This window comes from Diceros bicornis, chromosome 2 (assembly GCF_020826845.1).
Source record: "Diceros bicornis minor isolate mBicDic1 chromosome 2, mDicBic1.mat.cur, whole genome shotgun sequence".
NCBI classification, from domain to species: Eukaryota; Metazoa; Chordata; class Mammalia; order Perissodactyla; family Rhinocerotidae; genus Diceros; species Diceros bicornis.
In genome coordinates, this window is record NC_080741.1 from 50,432,589 (window position 1) to 50,452,280 (window position 19,692).

General features: G+C 37.8%; 1 protein-coding gene across 1 annotated transcript in view; it reads left to right on the forward strand.

The window, feature by feature from the left end:
• The first annotated feature begins 510 nt into the window (after positions 1-510).
• IHO1 (interactor of HORMAD1 1) overlaps positions 511-19,692 on the forward strand; it is a 33,666-nt gene continuing 14,484 nt past the window's right edge. The window contains exons 1-5 of the mRNA XM_058558290.1: positions 511-617; positions 3,173-3,347; positions 4,778-4,941; positions 17,891-17,939; positions 18,133-18,220. Of these exons, the coding sequence (XP_058414273.1) occupies positions 562-617; positions 3,173-3,347; positions 4,778-4,941; positions 17,891-17,939; positions 18,133-18,220 (532 nt within the window). The 5' untranslated portion in view covers positions 511-561. The remainder of the gene's footprint in view (positions 618-3,172; positions 3,348-4,777; positions 4,942-17,890; positions 17,940-18,132; positions 18,221-19,692) is intronic.

Consider the following 19,692-nt stretch of genomic DNA (forward strand, 5'->3'; position numbering starts at 1 on the left):
TAATGAACTGTAGTATGCATTGTGTTGGGTTTGCAGTGAGCAAAGTAGACAATTGCTTATAAGAGGTGTGGGAAGCGCTTTTGCCCAAAGCACTCACTCTTCATTTAGCTTCTTTACTGTCCAAATTCCACAGCTTTCTTAGGATTCCATTATCCTATGGTCTGGGAAGAACTAGTCTTCTTGGGAGAGGTTATAGATTAAGTCATTCATTATATCAGGCAATGAAAGATGGGGTTTATTGGTCTTTTCCTAGAAGCAGATTATTAGTAGGATGGCAAAGAAAAGGGCAAGAGAGCAGAGGATGGGAGGCAAATTTACTGTTTAAAGGTGACTGGGCTTTCCCTGGTATTGAGAAGGAGAGCAATTTAACAGCAGAAAATACCTGTTTTTGGCATATTAGGTAATGAGAATTTTCACCAATTGCATGGGAATATAACTGCTGAAATGTGCTCATCTACATACAATAGTCACCAGTAAAGTGAAATTTTTGGAAAAAAATAGTGTATTAACCTCTTGAATTAATGTTCCTCTCTTCTTTTTAATAAGAATAAAAAATAGGAAATGAATTTTAATGTCTGGAATATCAAAGAGATGCTCAGTATTCCCTCAGGCTCTGGGTAAGTTATCTGGTTATATACTTTGAAACTTAAGAGGATCTTGTAGTTGTATTGATTTCATAGAAAGAGGCTTCTATTCCTATTCGTTTATAGTAATGGGGTTACCCCATATACCTTCTTCCCCTCCTCTTTCCCTCGCCTGTCACTGCTGCACTCTCCCATACTTGTCTTTTTCCTTTTGCCTATTTTCTGACTATAAAAGCAATGTCAGTTCAGCTTTGTGTGTTAATTGAGCAGTGACTCTGTGTCCAGCACTGGGCCTAGGAACTATGAGGGCTGTGAGAGTTAGACATGGTTTGACATCTAGAAACTCTCACCGCAGTTGGAGCCATTGCTATTGAAACAGCAAAGAGAAAAATCAAGACAATGTTCAGATATGTGTTCAGTTGTGTAGTAGTTTGTAGGTAATGTGGAGTTAAGAGCCACTCCAACTGTTGACAGGGCTCATTGAGATATTGCCCCCTCTACTACTTCACCGAGGTACTTACATTGGTGTTCACCAGCCATGCAGTAGGCCTGCCATTGCTAACTTGATGGGTGTGTCCCAGAAGTAGTATATATTTAAGGGATTTCTAATCGCTTTTGGTATGCTTTTATCACTGAATAGTTTCTTTTCTTCCTAACACCTTCCTGAAGTCAGTTATTAATTCAGCAGACCTAGAGCATTGTTTTTTTAATTTCTCAAAAAGAAAAAACATGCTTACAGTTGATACAGAGTCGGGAAAATTTATCTTTAATTCCAGATCATAGCTTTAAGATGTAAATCTTACATGATTTATGTAGACTCACAGAGCTGTTATTTTTTTCCAGCTCAGCTAATTGTTCTCTTTGACCTAAGAGGGGAGTCACAGGGAGCTATTTAGTTATTTTGAGCAACGATTATGCAACCCATATTATAATATATGCGTGCAGCCCTTTGCCTTAGCTAATCTTAGAAAATGGTCATAATAATTGCTCTTCCCTGTGTTGAACTGTTAGAGTTTCTTTTTGTCTTATATTAATATATGATCGTTCCTTTGGCTTAGAATATGTACTTATACGCTATCTAATTAAACCTAAATTTAACACTTGGAAAAGCATGTTTTTTGTGTGTGTGTTTTAATGAAAAGCATGTTTTCTCAGGTTACACAACAACATTAAGTGACACAAATTGTTACTGAGATGTCTTTCAAGTAAAAACTTGAAGACTACGTGTTTTACTTGTCTGCCCACTTATGTGCTGTCTCTGTAGTAGGCTCAGTACACTATGTTCAAGTGTGGTTGTATCATTATCAATATCACTGTCCTCTTCATATGTGAGGCTTAAAGACTGGCATAGATATCCATGGGAAGCAAGTTGAAGTCCACAGAGGGAATTTTTAAAAGCAAACAAGGATAAGATGCTAAAACTGTGAAAGGGAACAATACCTTGTTTCAAAAACAATTTTTAATGGATCCTTCTGTGCACAAATTTGAGTTGATCATATTCTTCAGTCTGCTTGAGCTGCCATAACAAAGTACCATAACCTGGATGGCTTAAATAACAGAAATTTATTTTCTTACAGTTCTGGAGATGGGAAGTCCTAGAACCATATGCCAGCATGTTCAGTTTCTGGTGAGGGCTCCCTTTCTGGCTTGCAGACAACTGCCTTCTCACTGTGTCCTCACATGTTGGAGAGAGGAAGAGAGAGGGCGAGCTCTCTGGTTTCTCTTCTTATAAGGACACTAATCCCATCAGGAGAGCCCCACCCTCATGACCTCATCTAAATGTAATTACCTCCCAAAGGCCTCATTTCCAAATACCATCACATTATGGATTAGGGCCTCAACATATGAATTTTGGGCAGACACAAACATTCAGTCCATAGCTAGGTCTATCTTGCGTTTGTTATATTATGGCTCCTTCTCTTCCTCCAATCCTGCTCCCTTCCTTCCCTGTAGGCACACACTCCAGGAGAGTTAATGTGTGTCCTTCCAATTCATCTTCTATACACTGTTACATACCTGTTTGGTTTGTATGATGTAGGTTTAAAAGTTTACATAAATGATATGTGACAGAGCTCATTCAATTTTTACTTTTTTCCTGCACTCAAAATTATATTTTTTGAGACTTATTCATGTGGTTATATATAAATCTAGCTTATTGCTTCTGACTACCGCATCAGTTATATGCATATACCATATTTTCACTTTTTATCCTATTCCTTGCCTTAGTGATGAACAGATTTAGCTTTTGAAAAGATGATGTTCTCTTAATCCCTAAAGATTTAATGAGCTTTAATCTCCAAAATGATGGTATAGCCTACTGGGCTGTTGTATAAGGAATAATGGTGTTAGTCCTTAATGCTTGAATTTCCATCTGATTGTTTCCGGGTTGTTGTAATCAAAATGTCTGGCATTCAAAATTTTCTTGTGTTTCTTTGTAGGTAGTACTGGCAGTATGCAGGGGACTAGGAGGTCAGAACAAGCTAGCACTCTGCCCAGAATATTCTGAAATGAATAGTTGTAAATTATAATTTCATTTTTTCAGGATGTTTGTTCACTTGATATACTTTTCTTTTCTTGCTTAATTTCAGGAATGCTAAGTCATCTAACTGGAATAATAATCAGACTGATTACTCCAGTCTCAGTGATTCCCAGTTCCTCTTTGGGTCCCAGTTCTGTCCAGAAAGTTCAGAGACCCTGTCAGCACCCTTGGACTTTGGTGTCCACTTGAGACATCCAAAACAATCACAACAGAATTCTCTGGATGTGAGTCTGATTTCCAGAATTTTTCTGCACACATTTCACAGTCATTCTGGAGATAAGCTTTAAAGAGGACTTATTCTATTGGATTGTGCTTTAGAATCGCACGTCTCTAAGGATTAGTCTCCTAAATGGATTTGTATTCTCCTAAATTGATTGGTGACTCATTTGACTTGGTAGTCTGAAATGGAAAAAATATTTATATTTGCAGTTTCTTCTATTACTAAAGCTGTATAGAATAGCGCCAGTACCTTGACCACTCCTAGAGAGAGCCAAATATTGCATGACATTTTCTAAGACTAGTCATACTATTGTTTGTGAAAATTTCATAAGAAAAAAGAACTTTAGAAAAATAGGAGTAAAGTAACATAAATTTTATTTTAGATAGACGTTTTTTCCTAAGAAACTTCAGGTGCTTTGTGGATTTTAGTTTACTATGCTACATTATCTCCTTGAAGAAGGAGATGAGGATTCTGAGGCCTAAGTTAATGAATAAGAGCCAGGATGAGGAGCACAGTCTCTTGAGTACTTGATTTTTTGAGACCAGCCTGTCTTCTTTTGTGAGTCAGAAATACTTTTATATATTTATTTATTTTGGTCTAGAACTAGATTTAACTTGTATATATACAGACACATCAAATAGGGACTTAAGGAGTAAGATTAGGTCAGTGTTTTAAGTTAGTAGACTATCCTGTAAGATAAGTATTTCTGTACAAAAATTGGTGCCCAGTGATATGAAGGATTAAAAGTACTCCCTGAATGTTTCAGAATAAGTTTTGCCTCAGAATGCAGGAAATGGTTTACTATGTGCTGGTATGCCCAATGTCCAGTTCATGTCAAACTTATCAGCAATTCTAGTTTACCACCAGCTGAGCAACAGCAATTTAAGTTAAACTTATTAATATGAAAACTTTAATACATCATCTCAGAGAGAGCAAAAATAATTCTCTGTTTTGTTGCCTTTAAATTTATGCAATTGATTTTAAGCCATTTTAGCTATTTTATTTTTTTTAAAGATTTTATTTATTTATTATTTATTTTCCCCCCCAAAGCCCCAGTAGATGGTTGTATGTCATAGCTGCACATCCCTCTAGTTTCTGTATGTGGGACACGCGTCGATGCGCGCCTGGGATCCGAACCCGGGCCGCCAGCAGCGGAGTGCGCGCACTTAACCGCTAAGCCACAGGGCCGGCCCTTAGCTGACATTTTAAATATCTCTGGGCTGGTAAGGCAGAAACTATATTAAAAAAAAAAGAGTTGCTTTATTTTAATATAAGTTTCTGGTGTATATGAAATAAAAAGGAAATACTACATGCTATGTTGTTTTTTAGTATTATAGTTTGCACATAAATGTGACTCTGCATTGTATAGAAAATAGTGAATGCTATAAAAATTTTTATGTGTGAAATGCTATAATTTTTTTTTTCACTTAACAGAATGAACCTAGCATTTTCACAAAGTACCAGACAAAACCTCAACTGTTTGGAGGAGATAAAAAAGATGGAGGCTTCTTTCCTCTTCCTTTGTCAGCTGGAAAGTCAAAAAGTCTCTTGGAACAGTTTGAGGAGAAAAAGAAAAGGGCAAAAGACAAACGTGACAGGTATGCAAACCTTTCAAGTGGATGAGACAGCTCCTATTTTCCGAGGAAAAGGGAAAATGGAACGTCAATAGTCAAATAATTCAATTTTAGCATTTGCCTTTACAGCTCATCTTGTAATTATTCTTTATTTGCTTTCTTGTCAATGTGACTTGTGGCATATTTGAATATGGCTGCCACAGTTTTGGCTTTTCTGAAAAGTAAGCTGAAAGACTTCTTAGAGAAATGCAATATTCAAGTAGTGTTTTGTTTATTCTGCCTAAAATTCTGCCCTTTAATTTAATTTGTTTTCTTTTCAAATCATCAGAATTAGGAAATTAGGTAACATTATTTGTTTTAGGGTCAAGAATATAGTACATGAATTCTTAAGTCGTAGTTCAGGCTGGTTTTCTCCCTTTGAAATGTTGATATTTTTTAAGATATACGCTAAATTTTATACATATTCTTATTAATTTTATATTTTTTTAAGCAAATATGTGAGATAAATTAGAGCTGCTATATTATTTTGTAAATAAATAAATTGAAGTCACTGAGGAAATTAACTTGTTCATTTCTTGGTAGTAAGTTATTATCAGGGTAACTTCTTTGGGTATCACAGAAATCATAACACCCAAACAGAGATATACTTTATTATTTCTGTGACAGTGAAGATGTATTGTTTAGCATCACCACTAGTACTTTCATATTGAAAGAGCCAGAATTTCTTAAAGAATTCCTAGATTAGGTATCCTTTTTCTCTATACCTATTTCCCTTTAGTGTGAAAAGCAAAATGCTCTATTTGAAGTGTTTGATTCTGTTGATAAATACACATTTCCCAGACTTTGACAGACCTCTTTCCCCTAGGAATCCAGACTCTAGGACCCTAGCGGTTTCTCAGAGCGCCCTAATGGCTGTGGTAGGGTACTACAGATGAGCAGACTGCCCTCACCCTCTTACTGTTTCAGATAATCAGTCTTAATTTTTTTGTTCTCTGGGCTTTTGGATTGTATTTTGTTTGATCAAGATTTTTGCAGCTAAAAAAATTTTTTTGAAACATTAAGTCCCTCTCAATATTTTCTTCCTTCCTTCCTTCCTATTTCATTTCCTTCTTTGTTTTTGTAGTGAAATGAGTTTCTCTTAACAATTATTTACAAGATGGCAAAAATATATAGTATTTATAGAGAGAGAAAAAATGATGGGGACTCTGAAGAATCTCTGTCCAGTAAAAAAAATTCAAGCTTAAGATATTGACTTGTATGACAGGCAGAAAATCATAATTTTAATAAATTCTGGCAAAAATGAAACACAAGAATTTAGATTCCTTGTTTTCTGTCAATAAATGCTTGTCAGAAATGTGGCAAGAAGGAATGAGAAATTTTAAAATGAGAAAGAGAAAGCATACCACTGGAAATTTGCAAGCAGGAAAGTGATAAGGCATGGTACGGAGTTCAAACGTAAGCGACGTTCCGAACCCATAAAACATTGATTTACACAATAGTTTTGAAAGTGTATGTTTTCCCAAAGTTATAGAAACAAGATATGAGGTTAAGAAGTCTCAAAAGAATCCTTAATCATTCAGATTGCATTTGTTATGACTTTGATGAAAAGGAGAATATATTAACTCAACCAATCTGGGAAGAACAGAGAATGAAAAGAAATCAGAAAATATCTCTTTTTTGTGCTTCTCTCTCCATCTATATCTCATTCTCTCCTACTAGAGAGAAGCTTCCTACTAACACAGAGGAAGAAACTCTCTTCCCTTAGTTCCAATTTGAAAATCCTAGTGAAGGCTTCTGATAGGCTTGCTTAAGTCATAGGGGTGAAGAGAGGGGAGTGTGACTGGAAGTCCTCACCAGAACCACTTTTTGGGTGCAGAAAGAAGCAGTTTCCCATTAGAGTAGGATGCTGGGCACACAAAACAATGGATGGCCATTACCCAGATTATGTTTTTTCCAGATTATTATTTTTTATCTGTAATATTTGAGAAAACAGATTACTCTCAAAACTAATGAATAACCTAAGGGCCACAAATAGATTATAAAAATAACTGTGTTCTTTTAACGATATTGATCATCATAGTGAAATTTGTTCATTCATTCACTCAATAGACACTGTGCTAGGCCAAGTACTACAAACTAGGGATCCCATGGGGAAATAATGGTACTTGTCTTTGAAGTTCTGTCTCGTTAGGGAAACAGACATGTGATGGATAAATTATACAACTGGGCCAGAGTTATTGGTTGTAAGCAACAGAAATAAGTTCATTTAAATGGAAAAGGAATTTATTAAAAGGATGTTGGAACGGGTTCTGGTTTTAGGTAAGATGGAGTAAGCGTACTCCATCCTATCTCTCCCACTGAATGCAACTAAAAGTCCTGGATAGAGTGCATGTAGCATCTGAGGACTCTGAAAAGTAAATGTAGAAGGTGGATTGAGGAAGGAAATCTGAACTCGAAGTATGAAAGTTCTGACTTTGAGCTTCCTGGGGTTTTCTTTGTTTGTTTTAATCAAAATTTAAGATATTTTCTCTGCAACAGACACTGAAAAGACAGGCTACAGACTGGGAAAAAATATTTGCAAACCACATTTCCAACAAAGGACTCACATCCAGAATATATAAAGAACATTTAAAACTCAACAACAAAAAACAAGCAACTCAATAAAAAATGGGAAAAGATTTCAACAGATACTTCATCAAAGAAAACATATGGATAGCAAATAAGTACATGAAAAGTTGCTCAACATCATTTTGGAAATACAAATTAAAATCACAATGAGATATTACTACACATCTATTAGCATGGCTAAAATTTAAACAAAACAAACAAAAACTGATAATACCAAGGGCTGGGCAAGAATATAGACCAACTAGAACTCTTGCTGGTGGAAATGCAAAATGATACAGCCACTGTGGGAAAATTTAACAGTTTCTGATAAAATTAAACATAATTTGGGACTGGCCCCGTGGCCTAGTGGTTAAGTTTGGCGCGCTCCGCTTTGGCGGTCCGAGTTCAGTTCTCGGGTGCAGACCTACACCACTCATCGGTGGCCATGCTGTGGCGGCAACCCACATACAAAATAGAGGAAGATTGGCACAGATGTTAGCTCAGGGTGAATCTTCCTCAGAAAAAAAAAAATTAAGCATAATTTTCTGTATGTCTTGCAATTCTACTCCTAGGCATTTACCCTAGATAAAGGAAAACTTATGTTTACACAAAAGCCTGTACAATAATGTTTATAGAAGCTTTGTTCATAATCACCAAAACCTGGACACAACCCAAATGTCCTTCAATATATGAGTGGATAAACAAACTATGGTATGTCCATACAATGGAATACTACTCAGAAATAAAAAGGAATGAACTAGTGATACACAACAACATGGATGAATCTCAAAAGCACTATGCTAAGTGAAAGAAATCAGTCCAAAGATTACATATTATATGATTCCACTTATCATTCCACATTCTGAGAAAGGCAAAACTATAAGGATGGGAAATAGATCAGTGATTACGAAGGGTTAGGGGTGTGGGCTGGGCTTCACCACAAAGGGACAGCCTGAAGGGTTTTTTTGGATACTGTCCTGTATCGTGATTGTGGTGATGGTTACATGAATCTTAAATTTGTGTTAAAACTCATAGAACTGTGTACACACACAAGTTAATTTCACATGTTAATTTAAATTTTTTAAAATGTTAAAAAATGACTAAAGATATTGACTGGCTCATTTTATTAGTTAGGATTATGTTCAACCACATATAACATATATATACTCATACTCATAATAACAGAATCTTTAAAAAAGGTAAATGTTTATTTTTCCTTAATGCAAAAATCATCCTGAAGTGTGTGGTCCAGGGCTGGAATGGTGGCTCCATGGTCCTCAAGAATCTGGCTCCTTCCATCGCTCTGGTCTGCCATCCCTAAGGTATGACCCCCACCCCACCCCATCCTCACGGTGGTTGGTGGCTGCTGGAGTTCCAACTCTTACATCTGAATTCCAGACAGCTGATGGATGAATGAAGGAAGAACAGTATCTTCCCTTCCCTTTAGGACTCTTCTTGGAAGGTGCATGCAACACTTCTGCTTACATTTCACACTATCTAAAATTTACTCATATGGCCACACCTAGCTGCAAGGTAATCTAGGAATGTCATCTATCTGGGTGGCAGTGCATCCAGGGGAAAAGAAAAATCAAGTTTCTGATTTCCAAGGAAGAAAAATGAAGCCACTTTAATTTTCTGCCACAATTTTGCCAATTGCCAAGGGCTACCCACCATGGACAAGTCCCCAAACCAAGTCTCAAAATTAGTCCAGTGCAGATTCTGCTGTCCACTACCCCCTACCCAGAGTACACTAGACCCTTCCCTGTACTGTAGCCAGTGTAGTCCTGAATACTTTTCACAGTCCTCTGGAGCTCCATCTTCCTACTACTCTAGCCACAGCCACCAGAGAGAGAGCTCATGGTCTTTTTCTCTTGACTGCCAATCTGGCAAGGCATGTGTGAGAGGAAAGCCTAGGGTTCAGGAGAGGCTAAGAAAGCAAGCCCCTGGCACTGTTAGCCTCTAGAAGAGGAAAGAGGCTCTGCTTTCCCCCCAAATCCCTAACCTGAGGAACTCCTCAAACAGAAAAGAGGATCAGATGCAGAACAGTCTAAAATAAAGACTCTAGACTTCCCACTCTAAGTACAGAGTTGTAAATGCTGTAGTAGATGCTTTAGGAGCCTTGAGGACAGACTCCCAGCTCTGACTGGGGGTGTCAAGAAGGACTCCATCCAAGGGAACACATCTAAACTGAGTGGGAATTTTGGGCAGAGATCTTGGGTCTGTCAGATTCTCAAGTCTGCCTCTGAATCAGCTTACTCTGTGAACCACCACTAACACTGTTTTATATAACTCGGCTCTATTTTTGTGTATTTTTAAAAATAAAAATGAGATTGTTTCCTATGAACTATTTTGCAATCTGCTTTTTAAATTTAACAATATTTAATGATTATGTTTCTATTTCATCTACAAAATCATTTTTTAATATAATTTTATTTATTTATTTTCCCCCAAAGCCCCAGTAGATAGTTGTATGTCATAGCTGCACATCCTTCTAGTTGCTGTACCTGGTACACAGCCTCAGCATGGCTGGAGAAGCGGTGCATTGGTGCGCGTCCGGGATTTGAACCCGGGCCGCCAGTAGCGGAGCGCGTGCACTTAACCGCTAAGCCACAGGGCCGGCCCTACAAAATCATTTCTAATGGTTGCATTGTACTCTATTGTATGGATCTTTCAGGGGGTTATGTTTTAAATATTTAATACAGCTTGAGAGAGTGTCAAGAATACACAACGGGGAAAGGATAATCTTTTCAACAAATGGTGTTGGGAAAGCTGGATCCATATGCAAAAAAATGAAAAAGAGTCCTTATCTTATACCATACATAAAAATCAACTCAAAATGGATAAAGACTTAAACATAAGACTTGAGATCATAGAACTCCTAGAAGAAAACGTGGGAGAAAGCTTCTTAAGGCCTTGGCAATGATTGCTTGGTTATGACACCAAAATGAAAGGTGTCCTATCTTTTGTTGCCTGTTGACACCAGGCAACAAAAGCAAAAATGGACAAGTGGGATTACATCAAACTAAAAAGTTTCTGCACAGCAAAGGAAACAATCAACAAAATGAAAGGCAACCTATGGAAAGAAAGAAAATACTTGCAAACCCTATATCTGATAAAGGGTTAATATCTAAAATATATAAGGAGGGTCGGCCCCGTGGCTTAGCGGTTAAGTGCGCGCGCTCCGCTGCTGGCGGCCCGGGTTCGGATCCCGGGTGCACACCGACGCACTGCTTCTCCGACCATGCTGAGGCTGTGTCCCACATACAGCAACTAGGAGGATGTGCAGTTATGACATACAACTATCTACTGGGGCTTTGGGGGGAAAAATAAATAAATAAAATTTAAAAAATAAAATAAAATAAAATATATAAGGAATTCCTACAACTCAATAGCAAAAAAACAAATAGACTGATTAAAAGATGGGCAAAGGAACTGAATGGACATTTCTCCGAAGAAGACATACAAATGGCCAACAGGTATATGAAAAGGTGCTCAACATTACTAATCATCAGGAAAGTGCAAATTAGGTCCACAATGAGATATCATTTCACACCTGTCAGGATGGCTATTATAAAAAAAAAGATAAGTGTTGGCAAGGATGTGGAGAAAAGGGAACTCTTGTATACTGTTTGGTGGGAATGTAAATTGGTGCAGCCACTATGGAAAACAGTATGGAGGTTCCTCAAAAAATTAAAAATAGAACTACCATATGATCCAGCAATCCCATTTCTAAGTATATATCCAAAGGATTTGAAATCCGCATCTCGAAGTGATATCTGCACTCTGATGTTTATTGCAGCGTTGTTTACAATAGCCAAGATATGGAAGTAGTCTAAATGTCCATCAGTGGATGAACGGATAAAGAAAATATGGTATATACATACAGTGGAATAATCTTCAGCCTTAAAAAAGGAACTCTTGCCAATTGTGACAAGATAGATGAACCTGGAGAACATTATGCTAAGTGAAATAAGCCAGACACAGAAGGATAAATACTACATGATACCACTTATATGAGGAATGTAAAATAGTCAAACTCGTAGAAGCAGAGAGGAGAATGGTGGTTGCTGGGGGTTTAGGGGTGGGGGAAATGGGGAGGTATTAGTCAAAGGGTACAAGGTTTCAGTTTATACAAGATGAATAAATCCTAGAGCTCTACTGTACAGCATAGTGCCTGTAGTTAATAGTACTGTATACTTTAAAATGTGCTAAGAGGGTAGATCTATGTTAAGTCTTCTTATTACACACACACAAAATAATGATAATAATAAAGAAGGTGGGAGGAAACTTTTGGAAGTGATGGATATGTTTATGGCATAGATTGCAGTGATGGTTTCATAGTTGTATACTTATCTCCAAACTTATATATATTAAATATGTGCAACTTTTTGTGTGTCAATCATACTTTAATAAAGTGATTAAAAAATTAAACAGAGCTCGGGGCCAGCCCCGTGGTGTAGTGGTTAAATTTGGCACACTCCACTTCGGCAGCCCAGGTTCGCGGGTTCGGATCCCGGCACAGACCTACACCACTCGTCAACCATGCTGAGGCGGCAATCCACATACAAAATAGAGGAAGATTGGCATGGATGTTAGCTCAGGGTGAATCTTCCTCACCAAAAAAAAAAAAAAAGTACCGTTCTGAGTACTGACCACTCAGAACAGATGCTGACTACAAGCAATTGGCACAGCTATGTCCTCATGCAATGTTGCTGTCAGCTCTGCATGTACTATAATTTACATAAACACATTGTTACTATTGGACATGTAAATAAACAGGAGATTGGATTCAATAAACTTTGATAAATTTTTTTAATAAAGAGGATCACTCCATTAATTTGAGTGGATTTTTAAACCACATTCAAAAACACCAACTAGAATGTTAACTCCCTACAAATAAGGACTTAAATTTTTTCACTCCATATCACCAAAGGTTATAACCAAGGACTTGTCACAAAAGTTGGGGTCAGTAAGTAGCTGTTGAGTAAATAAATGGATTTTCAAAGCAAAATAGTTCATCAACACAGGGCAGTACAGAACTTACTTCTTTTCTTAAAAATAGTTGTTTTTTTTTAATACAGATGAACAGAATTTCCTAATCGACTTTTTCTAGAGAAGAGATTAGGTCATAGTTGACTCTATGGACTTGTACATCATATCTGGGTGGATGAGAAATCCCTGTTTTTAAGCATCTTATTTTATTTTGATAAAGAATATTAAAAATCGCATTCAAATGAATGGTAGATTTTTATGAAGGTCCAATTATCAAGCTTTTAATGTTTTTACTCTGTCTATTAAACATCTTTTGGGTAAATCAGAATTTGACGTTTCAATTCAGACAAGGTGTAATCAAGGATTAATAAATAGTTAACATAACAGGGGAGCTATCAGTTATACATAAAAAATTTTAATAGAACTTTATATACAAAAGGCATTCAATTTGTATGATATAATTTAATGTTGGGAGTATTGGTACCCACATGTGCTAATAAGGGAGTGAGGTCATGAGAATAAAGAATCATTCCTAACTGGTAGTATAATATAGTAGAGGCTTTCATGGGCAGTACTTTGGTAGCATTGTTAGACTTTAGACATCTTTAAAATTGTCTTTTTGAATTTTATGTGTTTTTTTCAATCAAGTTGTTACATGTACATAGTGTTTTAAAAATACAATTAGGATTATAGTGAAAAACAGCGGGCCTATCTTGCGGTTCCTTTTTCCTTTATGCAACTAACTTGCAACCCTTTTAGCTATGCCAATACTTACTTCCATATATCTTATGGCATATGTTAGATGGCTTATAGTCATTTCTTGATTTTTTCAGCTTCAGAGAATGACTTTCTACCCTAGAATAAGAATTTACTTTTCTACCTCCTCCCTACCCCAAACATCATAAACTTCTCATCTTCTATCATGCCAGTATAGCTTTGTGAATATTTTTAGTTGAATCAGTTTTCAATCTTTACATCCTTATCACTTTGTAACCATTATAAATAGCCTAGAAAAATTATATCTACTAATTATATTTTGCTAAGGTTAAAAATTGCCTTGTTTTCTCTTTTGCTTAGTTTTCTATGTAGGAATCACAGTCCATTCTCAAATTCTGCAGAAAACTGAAAAAGCTCCTTGTTATATATTCAAACACATCAGAAATTCTTTCAGGGTTGGCCTGTGGCATAGTGGTTGAGTCCGGCATGCTCCACTTCAGCAGCCTGGGTTTGCGGGTTCAGATCCTGGGCATGATCTACACCACTCATCAAGCCATGCTATGGCGGCAACCCACACACAAAATAGAAGAAGATTGGCACAGATTTTAGCTCAGGGCCAATCTTCCTTAAGCAAAAAAAAAAAGAGGAAGACTGGTAACAGTTGTTAGCTCAGAGCAAATCTTCCTCACCAAAAAAAAAGAAAAGAAATTCTTTTGGTGTCATTTTCTTCTCAGAGTCATCCTTCCTAATTCCAATCTGAACTTGGTACAGCTGTCATCCTAAATCCTCCCTTTGCCATTGTCCTGGGCATTCCTACCTCCTCTCTCCTGTGTTGGATTCTCTGTTACTCAGATCCTGTGTCTTCTTCTTTCTTGATTTACTCCTTGGATTTGGTGGAGCATATATTCCAGAAACTTCCAGACAGTAGGTGCGTCGCACCTAAACAATTTTTTGAGACTTCGTGTATCTGAAATTCTCTATTTTCTTCTCACACTTGATTGCAAATTAAGCTGGACATAGAATTCTAGGTTGGAAATTATTTTTCCTCAAAATTTCTAAAGCATTGCGCATTGCCTTATTGCTTTCTGTGTTGCTTTTTTTTTTTTTTTTTTTTTGCTGAGGAAGATTTTCCCTGAGCTAACATCTGTGCCAATCTCCCTCTACCTTATATGTGGGTCACCGCCACAGCATGGCTGACAAGTGGTGTAGGTCTGCACCCGGGATCTGAACCCGGGCCGCCAAAGTGGAGCGTGCCGAACTCAACCACTATGCCACAGGGCTGGCCCCTCTGTGTTGCTTTTAAGAGGTCTGATCCCATTCTGATTCCTGATCCTGTGTACGTCACTTGCTTTTTTCTTTCTGGAAGTTTTTAGGATCTTCACTTTATCCATAATGTTTTGAAATTTTACCATAATGTGCTTTGATGCACTGTGTCATTAATTCCTGGGCATTGGATATTTCCTTTTGACCATAAACTTGTGTCTTTCGGTTCTGGGAATTTTTCTTTTATTATATCTTTGAAAATCTTCTCTCTATTTTCACTCTTCCTCCTTTCTGGATCTCCAATTTGGGATATGTGTTGCATCTCCTGCATTGATCCTCTCTCTATATATATACTTTTTACTATTTATCTATTTTCCTTTTATCTTTAGCTTTTGATCTATTTTCTATCATATTTCCTTAACTATATCTACTTAATTGCTTCATCTTCTATTTTTAATTTCTGGGTACCCTTTCTTATTTTCTGCTTTTATAATTTAATAGCATTCTGTTCTTAACATCCTTAATTCATTAACTCTTTTTCATTTTTAATATTTTTATTGTTTTCAGGAAAGGTCCCAATCTCTTTCATAAAAAGCATATGGTTTGTAGATTCTCGAATGAGTCTATTAAATTCTCCTTTTAGGAAGAACATAGTTAAAATGTCCATACTACCTAAAGCAATCTACAGATTCAATGCAATCCCAATCATAATCCCAAGGACATTCTTCACGGAAATAGAACAAAGAATACTAACATTCATATGGGGCAACAAAAGACCCCGAATAGCTAAAGCAATCCTGAAAAAGAAGAACAAGGCTTGAGGCATCACAATCCCTGATTTCAAAACATACTACAAAGCAATCGTAGTTAAAATAGCAATGGTACTGGTACAAAAACAGACACACAGATCCATGGAACAGAATTGAAAGTCCAGAAATAAAACCTCGTATCTACGGGCAGCTAATCTTTGACAAAGGAGCTAAGGACATACGGTGGAGAAAGGAAAGTCTCTTCAATAAATGGTGCTGGGAAAACTGGACAGCCACTTGCAAAAGAATGAAAGTAGACCATCTTCTTTCACCATACACAAAAATTAGCTCAAAATGGATCACAGACCTGAAGGTGAGTCCTGAAAGTATACAACTCCTGGAGGAAAATATAGGTAGTACACTACTCATCATCAGCCATAAGGGATCTTTTTGAATTCCTTGTCTACTCAGACAAGGGAAACAAAAGAAAAAATAAACAAGTGGGACTTCATCAGATTAAAGAGCTTCTACAAGGCAAATGAAACCAGGATCAAAATGAATAGGGAACCCACCGGCTGGGAAAAAGTATTTGCAAACCATGTATCTGACAAGGGATTAATCTCCATAATATATAAAGAACACACACAAGTGAACAACAAAAAAACAAACAACCAATCAAAAAATGGGCAGAGGAAATGAACAGACACTTCTCCAAAGAAGATATACAGATGGCCAATAGGCACATGAAAAGATGCTCAACATCGCTAATCATCAGGGAAATGCAAATCAAAACCCCGCTAAGATATCATCTTATACCCATGAGAATGGCTATAATCACCAAGACAAAAAACAACAAATGCTGGAGAGACTGTGGAGAAATGGGAGCCCTAATCCACTGCTGGTGGGAATGCAAACTGGTGCAACCTCTATGGAAAACAGTATGGAGATTCGTCAAAAAATTAAAAATAGAAATACCTTATGATCCAGCTATCCCACTACTGGGTATCTACCCAACGAACCTGAAATCAACAATCCAAAGAGGCTTACGCACCCCTATGTTCATCGCAGCATTATTCACTATAGCCAAGACATGGAAGCAACCCAAGTGTCCCTCAACTGATGATTAGATAAAGAAGATGTGATATATATATACCATGGAATACTATGCAGCCATAAAAAAAGACAAAATCGTCCCATTTGCAACAATATGGATGGACCTGGAGGGTATTATGTTAAGTGATATAAGCCAGAAAGAGAAAGACAAACAGTGCCTGATTTCACTCATATGTGGAAGATAAAGCAACACACGGACAGATAGAACTGTTTGGTGGTTACCAGGGGCTAGGGGGTAGGGGGTGGGCACAAGGGGTAGAAAGATGCACTTATATGGTGACTGACAAACAATAATGTACAACAAAAATTTCACACACACAAAAAAAATTCTCCTTTTAAAGACAGTCTGGGAAGCATCCAAAAGACTTGGTATGAAGAGTTGTCCTATTCAGGTTCAAAAACTGATATTTGCATTTGTATTGTATAGATTAGAGAAACCAAATCTGTAAAAATTTTTAATGACAATCTATGTCTGAATCCTTTCAAAAGCGAGATATTTATTTGAGGAATAATTGTGATAGTTTCTTTTTCATTAGAAATTAACATTGCTCCCCAAATTTTGTCTCTATACTACCTTACAGTCAAAGTAATAGTCATTAGACTAAGAGGTGTCCAGGAATTTTGGACTACCAGAAAGAAGTCACTATCTTCTGAAGCTATTGTTGCCATAAAAACGAAAGCTTGTCTGTTGTAGTATAGTAACCACTTGAGTTGCTAAAATTTAACCTCATTTAAGATATACGTGTTGGCCGGCCCCGTGGCTTAGCGGTTAAGTGCGTGCGCTCCGCTGCTGGCGGCCCGGGTTCGGATCCCGGGCGCGCACCAACGTATCGCTTCTCCGGCCATGCTGGGGCCGCGTCCCACATACAGCAACTGGAAGGATGTGCAACTATGACATACAACTATCTACTGGGGCTTTGGGGGGAAAATAAATAAATAAATAAAATTAAAAAAAAAGATATATGTAGAGTGAAGTTGAAAGAGAAGAAAGTAGTTTGCCTTGGAAACAGTCATGAAAAGTCTACGTTCTCCTTTTTTCCAACCTTAGTGAAGGTTTCTCAGGGTTGAATCTCCAACTCTGATCAAGCACTGTTTTGATGCTACACTAGGTGGAGGCCTGCTGTGTTCATGGAATCAATTCTTTTCTTTCTTTTTTTTTTTTTTTTTGTGAGGAAGATCAGCCCTGAGCTAACATCCATGCTAATCCTCCTCTTTTTGCTGAGGAAGACCGGCCCTGAGCTAACATCTATTGCCAATCCTCCTCCTTTTTTTTCCCTTTTTCTCCCCAAAGCCTCAGTAGATAGTTGTATGTCATAGTTGCACATCCTTCTAGTTGCTGTATGTGGGACGCTGCCTCAGCATGGCCAGACAAGTGATGCGTTGGTACGCGCCCAGGATCTGGCCCTGGGCTGCCAGTAGCAGAGTGTGTGCACTTAACCGCTAAGCCACAGGGGAGCCCCTGGAATCAATTCTATTACATATTGGTTCAATATTTCACAAAGATTTATTCTCTTTTTTCTCTCCTATTCTAGTGAGACTCTATACAACTTCATTTCTCATACCAAAGAAAGCATTCACAGGGTAAGTATAGCTACATTTCAAGGAATTAAAACATCGTACATTTTAAGAAGTTTAATAATTATATTGTATTGACTTTAATTCATGTAGAATAGCAATATTTTAACTACCCTTTTTTATCATTAAATGAAAATTCTCCAAGTTAGTAAAATAAGGCAACAGTCTGTGCATTCCTTCTTAATTTGGGGTTTCTTAGTTGCAGACATCTGTGGAAAAGTCTGAGGAACATCTCAGTTCAAGAAGCCAGTCTATTTTGGATTCTTTGGAGACTGTGGCCAAGAAATGTGAGTGTCTTGTGTTTGCGATTATCAGCAGAGGGCACTGGCGAGCAGTGAATGTGAACTTTCTGACCCTAATCTGGTGTTAAGAGAGGTTCGGGGATTCGATCGGAGACGTAAAAGACACTTTCCACTCCAAACAAATGGACCGAAGGTATATTTTATTATATAGAGGATAGTAAAGGCGACAGTCTGCAAACAGATCCAAATAGGTCAAATATTAAGAGGGAAAAAAAACATCAGCCCGACTGGAAAGGGAAAACACCCACATCGGCTGAAGAGAAATGACACAAATCAACTGGAAAGAGAAACACCAGGTTGACCGAAAAGAGAACACATCAAATCAATTACTTCATATCAAATCAATTACTTCACATCAAATCAGTTACTCACAACATCCACGCCCCACTGCCGGGAGAGCCCTGTCAATCGACGCGGCTGGGCAAGGATCACACGTCCTGGGCAAGATGTCCCTTCCACAGGTGGAACTCTCACCGAGGCTCAGTTTCCAGCAGTTTTTATACCATCAGTAATTTTCAGAGTAAGCAATTACAGAGTTTGCAGAGCAAGCATTTAGTGTTTCCATGCACAAATGGTTATCAGTGGCGTACGTGCACTGAGCCCCCTGGCTAACGTCCCAGCCCAGTAGTTGTGTACGTGCATTGTTCTCTTTGGTTATCGTCTCAGCCCGGCACAGATGGCCAGTCCATTCCGAGCTACGATGCTCCAAGAGCCTTGAAATGTTACAACTTGCAACTCTCTCCGTGGGAGAAAGGCCAGTTCCCGGGAAAAGGCCAGTTCCCACCACACAGAAAGCAGCTTTGTATTTCTTTTTGTGCTGGTGGCTGTAGGTCAATGGAGCGGCCAAACATGGCTGTACTCATGTCAAGACATATTCGGCCGTGGCCGTCTCCATTAACCATAAGACACCATATGCACAGACAATGAACTTCGTACACAGGTACATAAGGCACATCCAAGAATCCAAAATCCAATGACTACAATAATTATAAAACTATCTCACAATAAAGGACCCAAACCCCAAGGCAACCAATCAAATAACCCCTTAGAATATGAAATGTTATTAACTTGATCTTGCAAATCATGTACAGCATCAAAGATAACATTAGATAAGATAACACTTAGGCCTAACAAATTAGCTTGCAGAAGTCCAGACCAGCCCCCATCACAGAGGGTAGCAGAAGGCAGGGTAATAGAGAAATTATAACTAGTTCTCCGTGACTGGTCAGATATAGGCTTATACTGAGAGATTGCTTGATGTTTCTGAGACCAAATTTCTCGGCCATTCATAGTCCAGGTTATAGGTCCCACTGGTGTAGAGCAGTTGGTCCAGCAGTGCAGGGTCAAAGGTTGTCCTACAGAGACATTAGTTGGTGTGTAGGTCTGCAGCAGACATGGAAGTGCAGCACAGCATAGTGAACACAGCAGGAGTATCTATTCACGCAAAGAAACCGAAT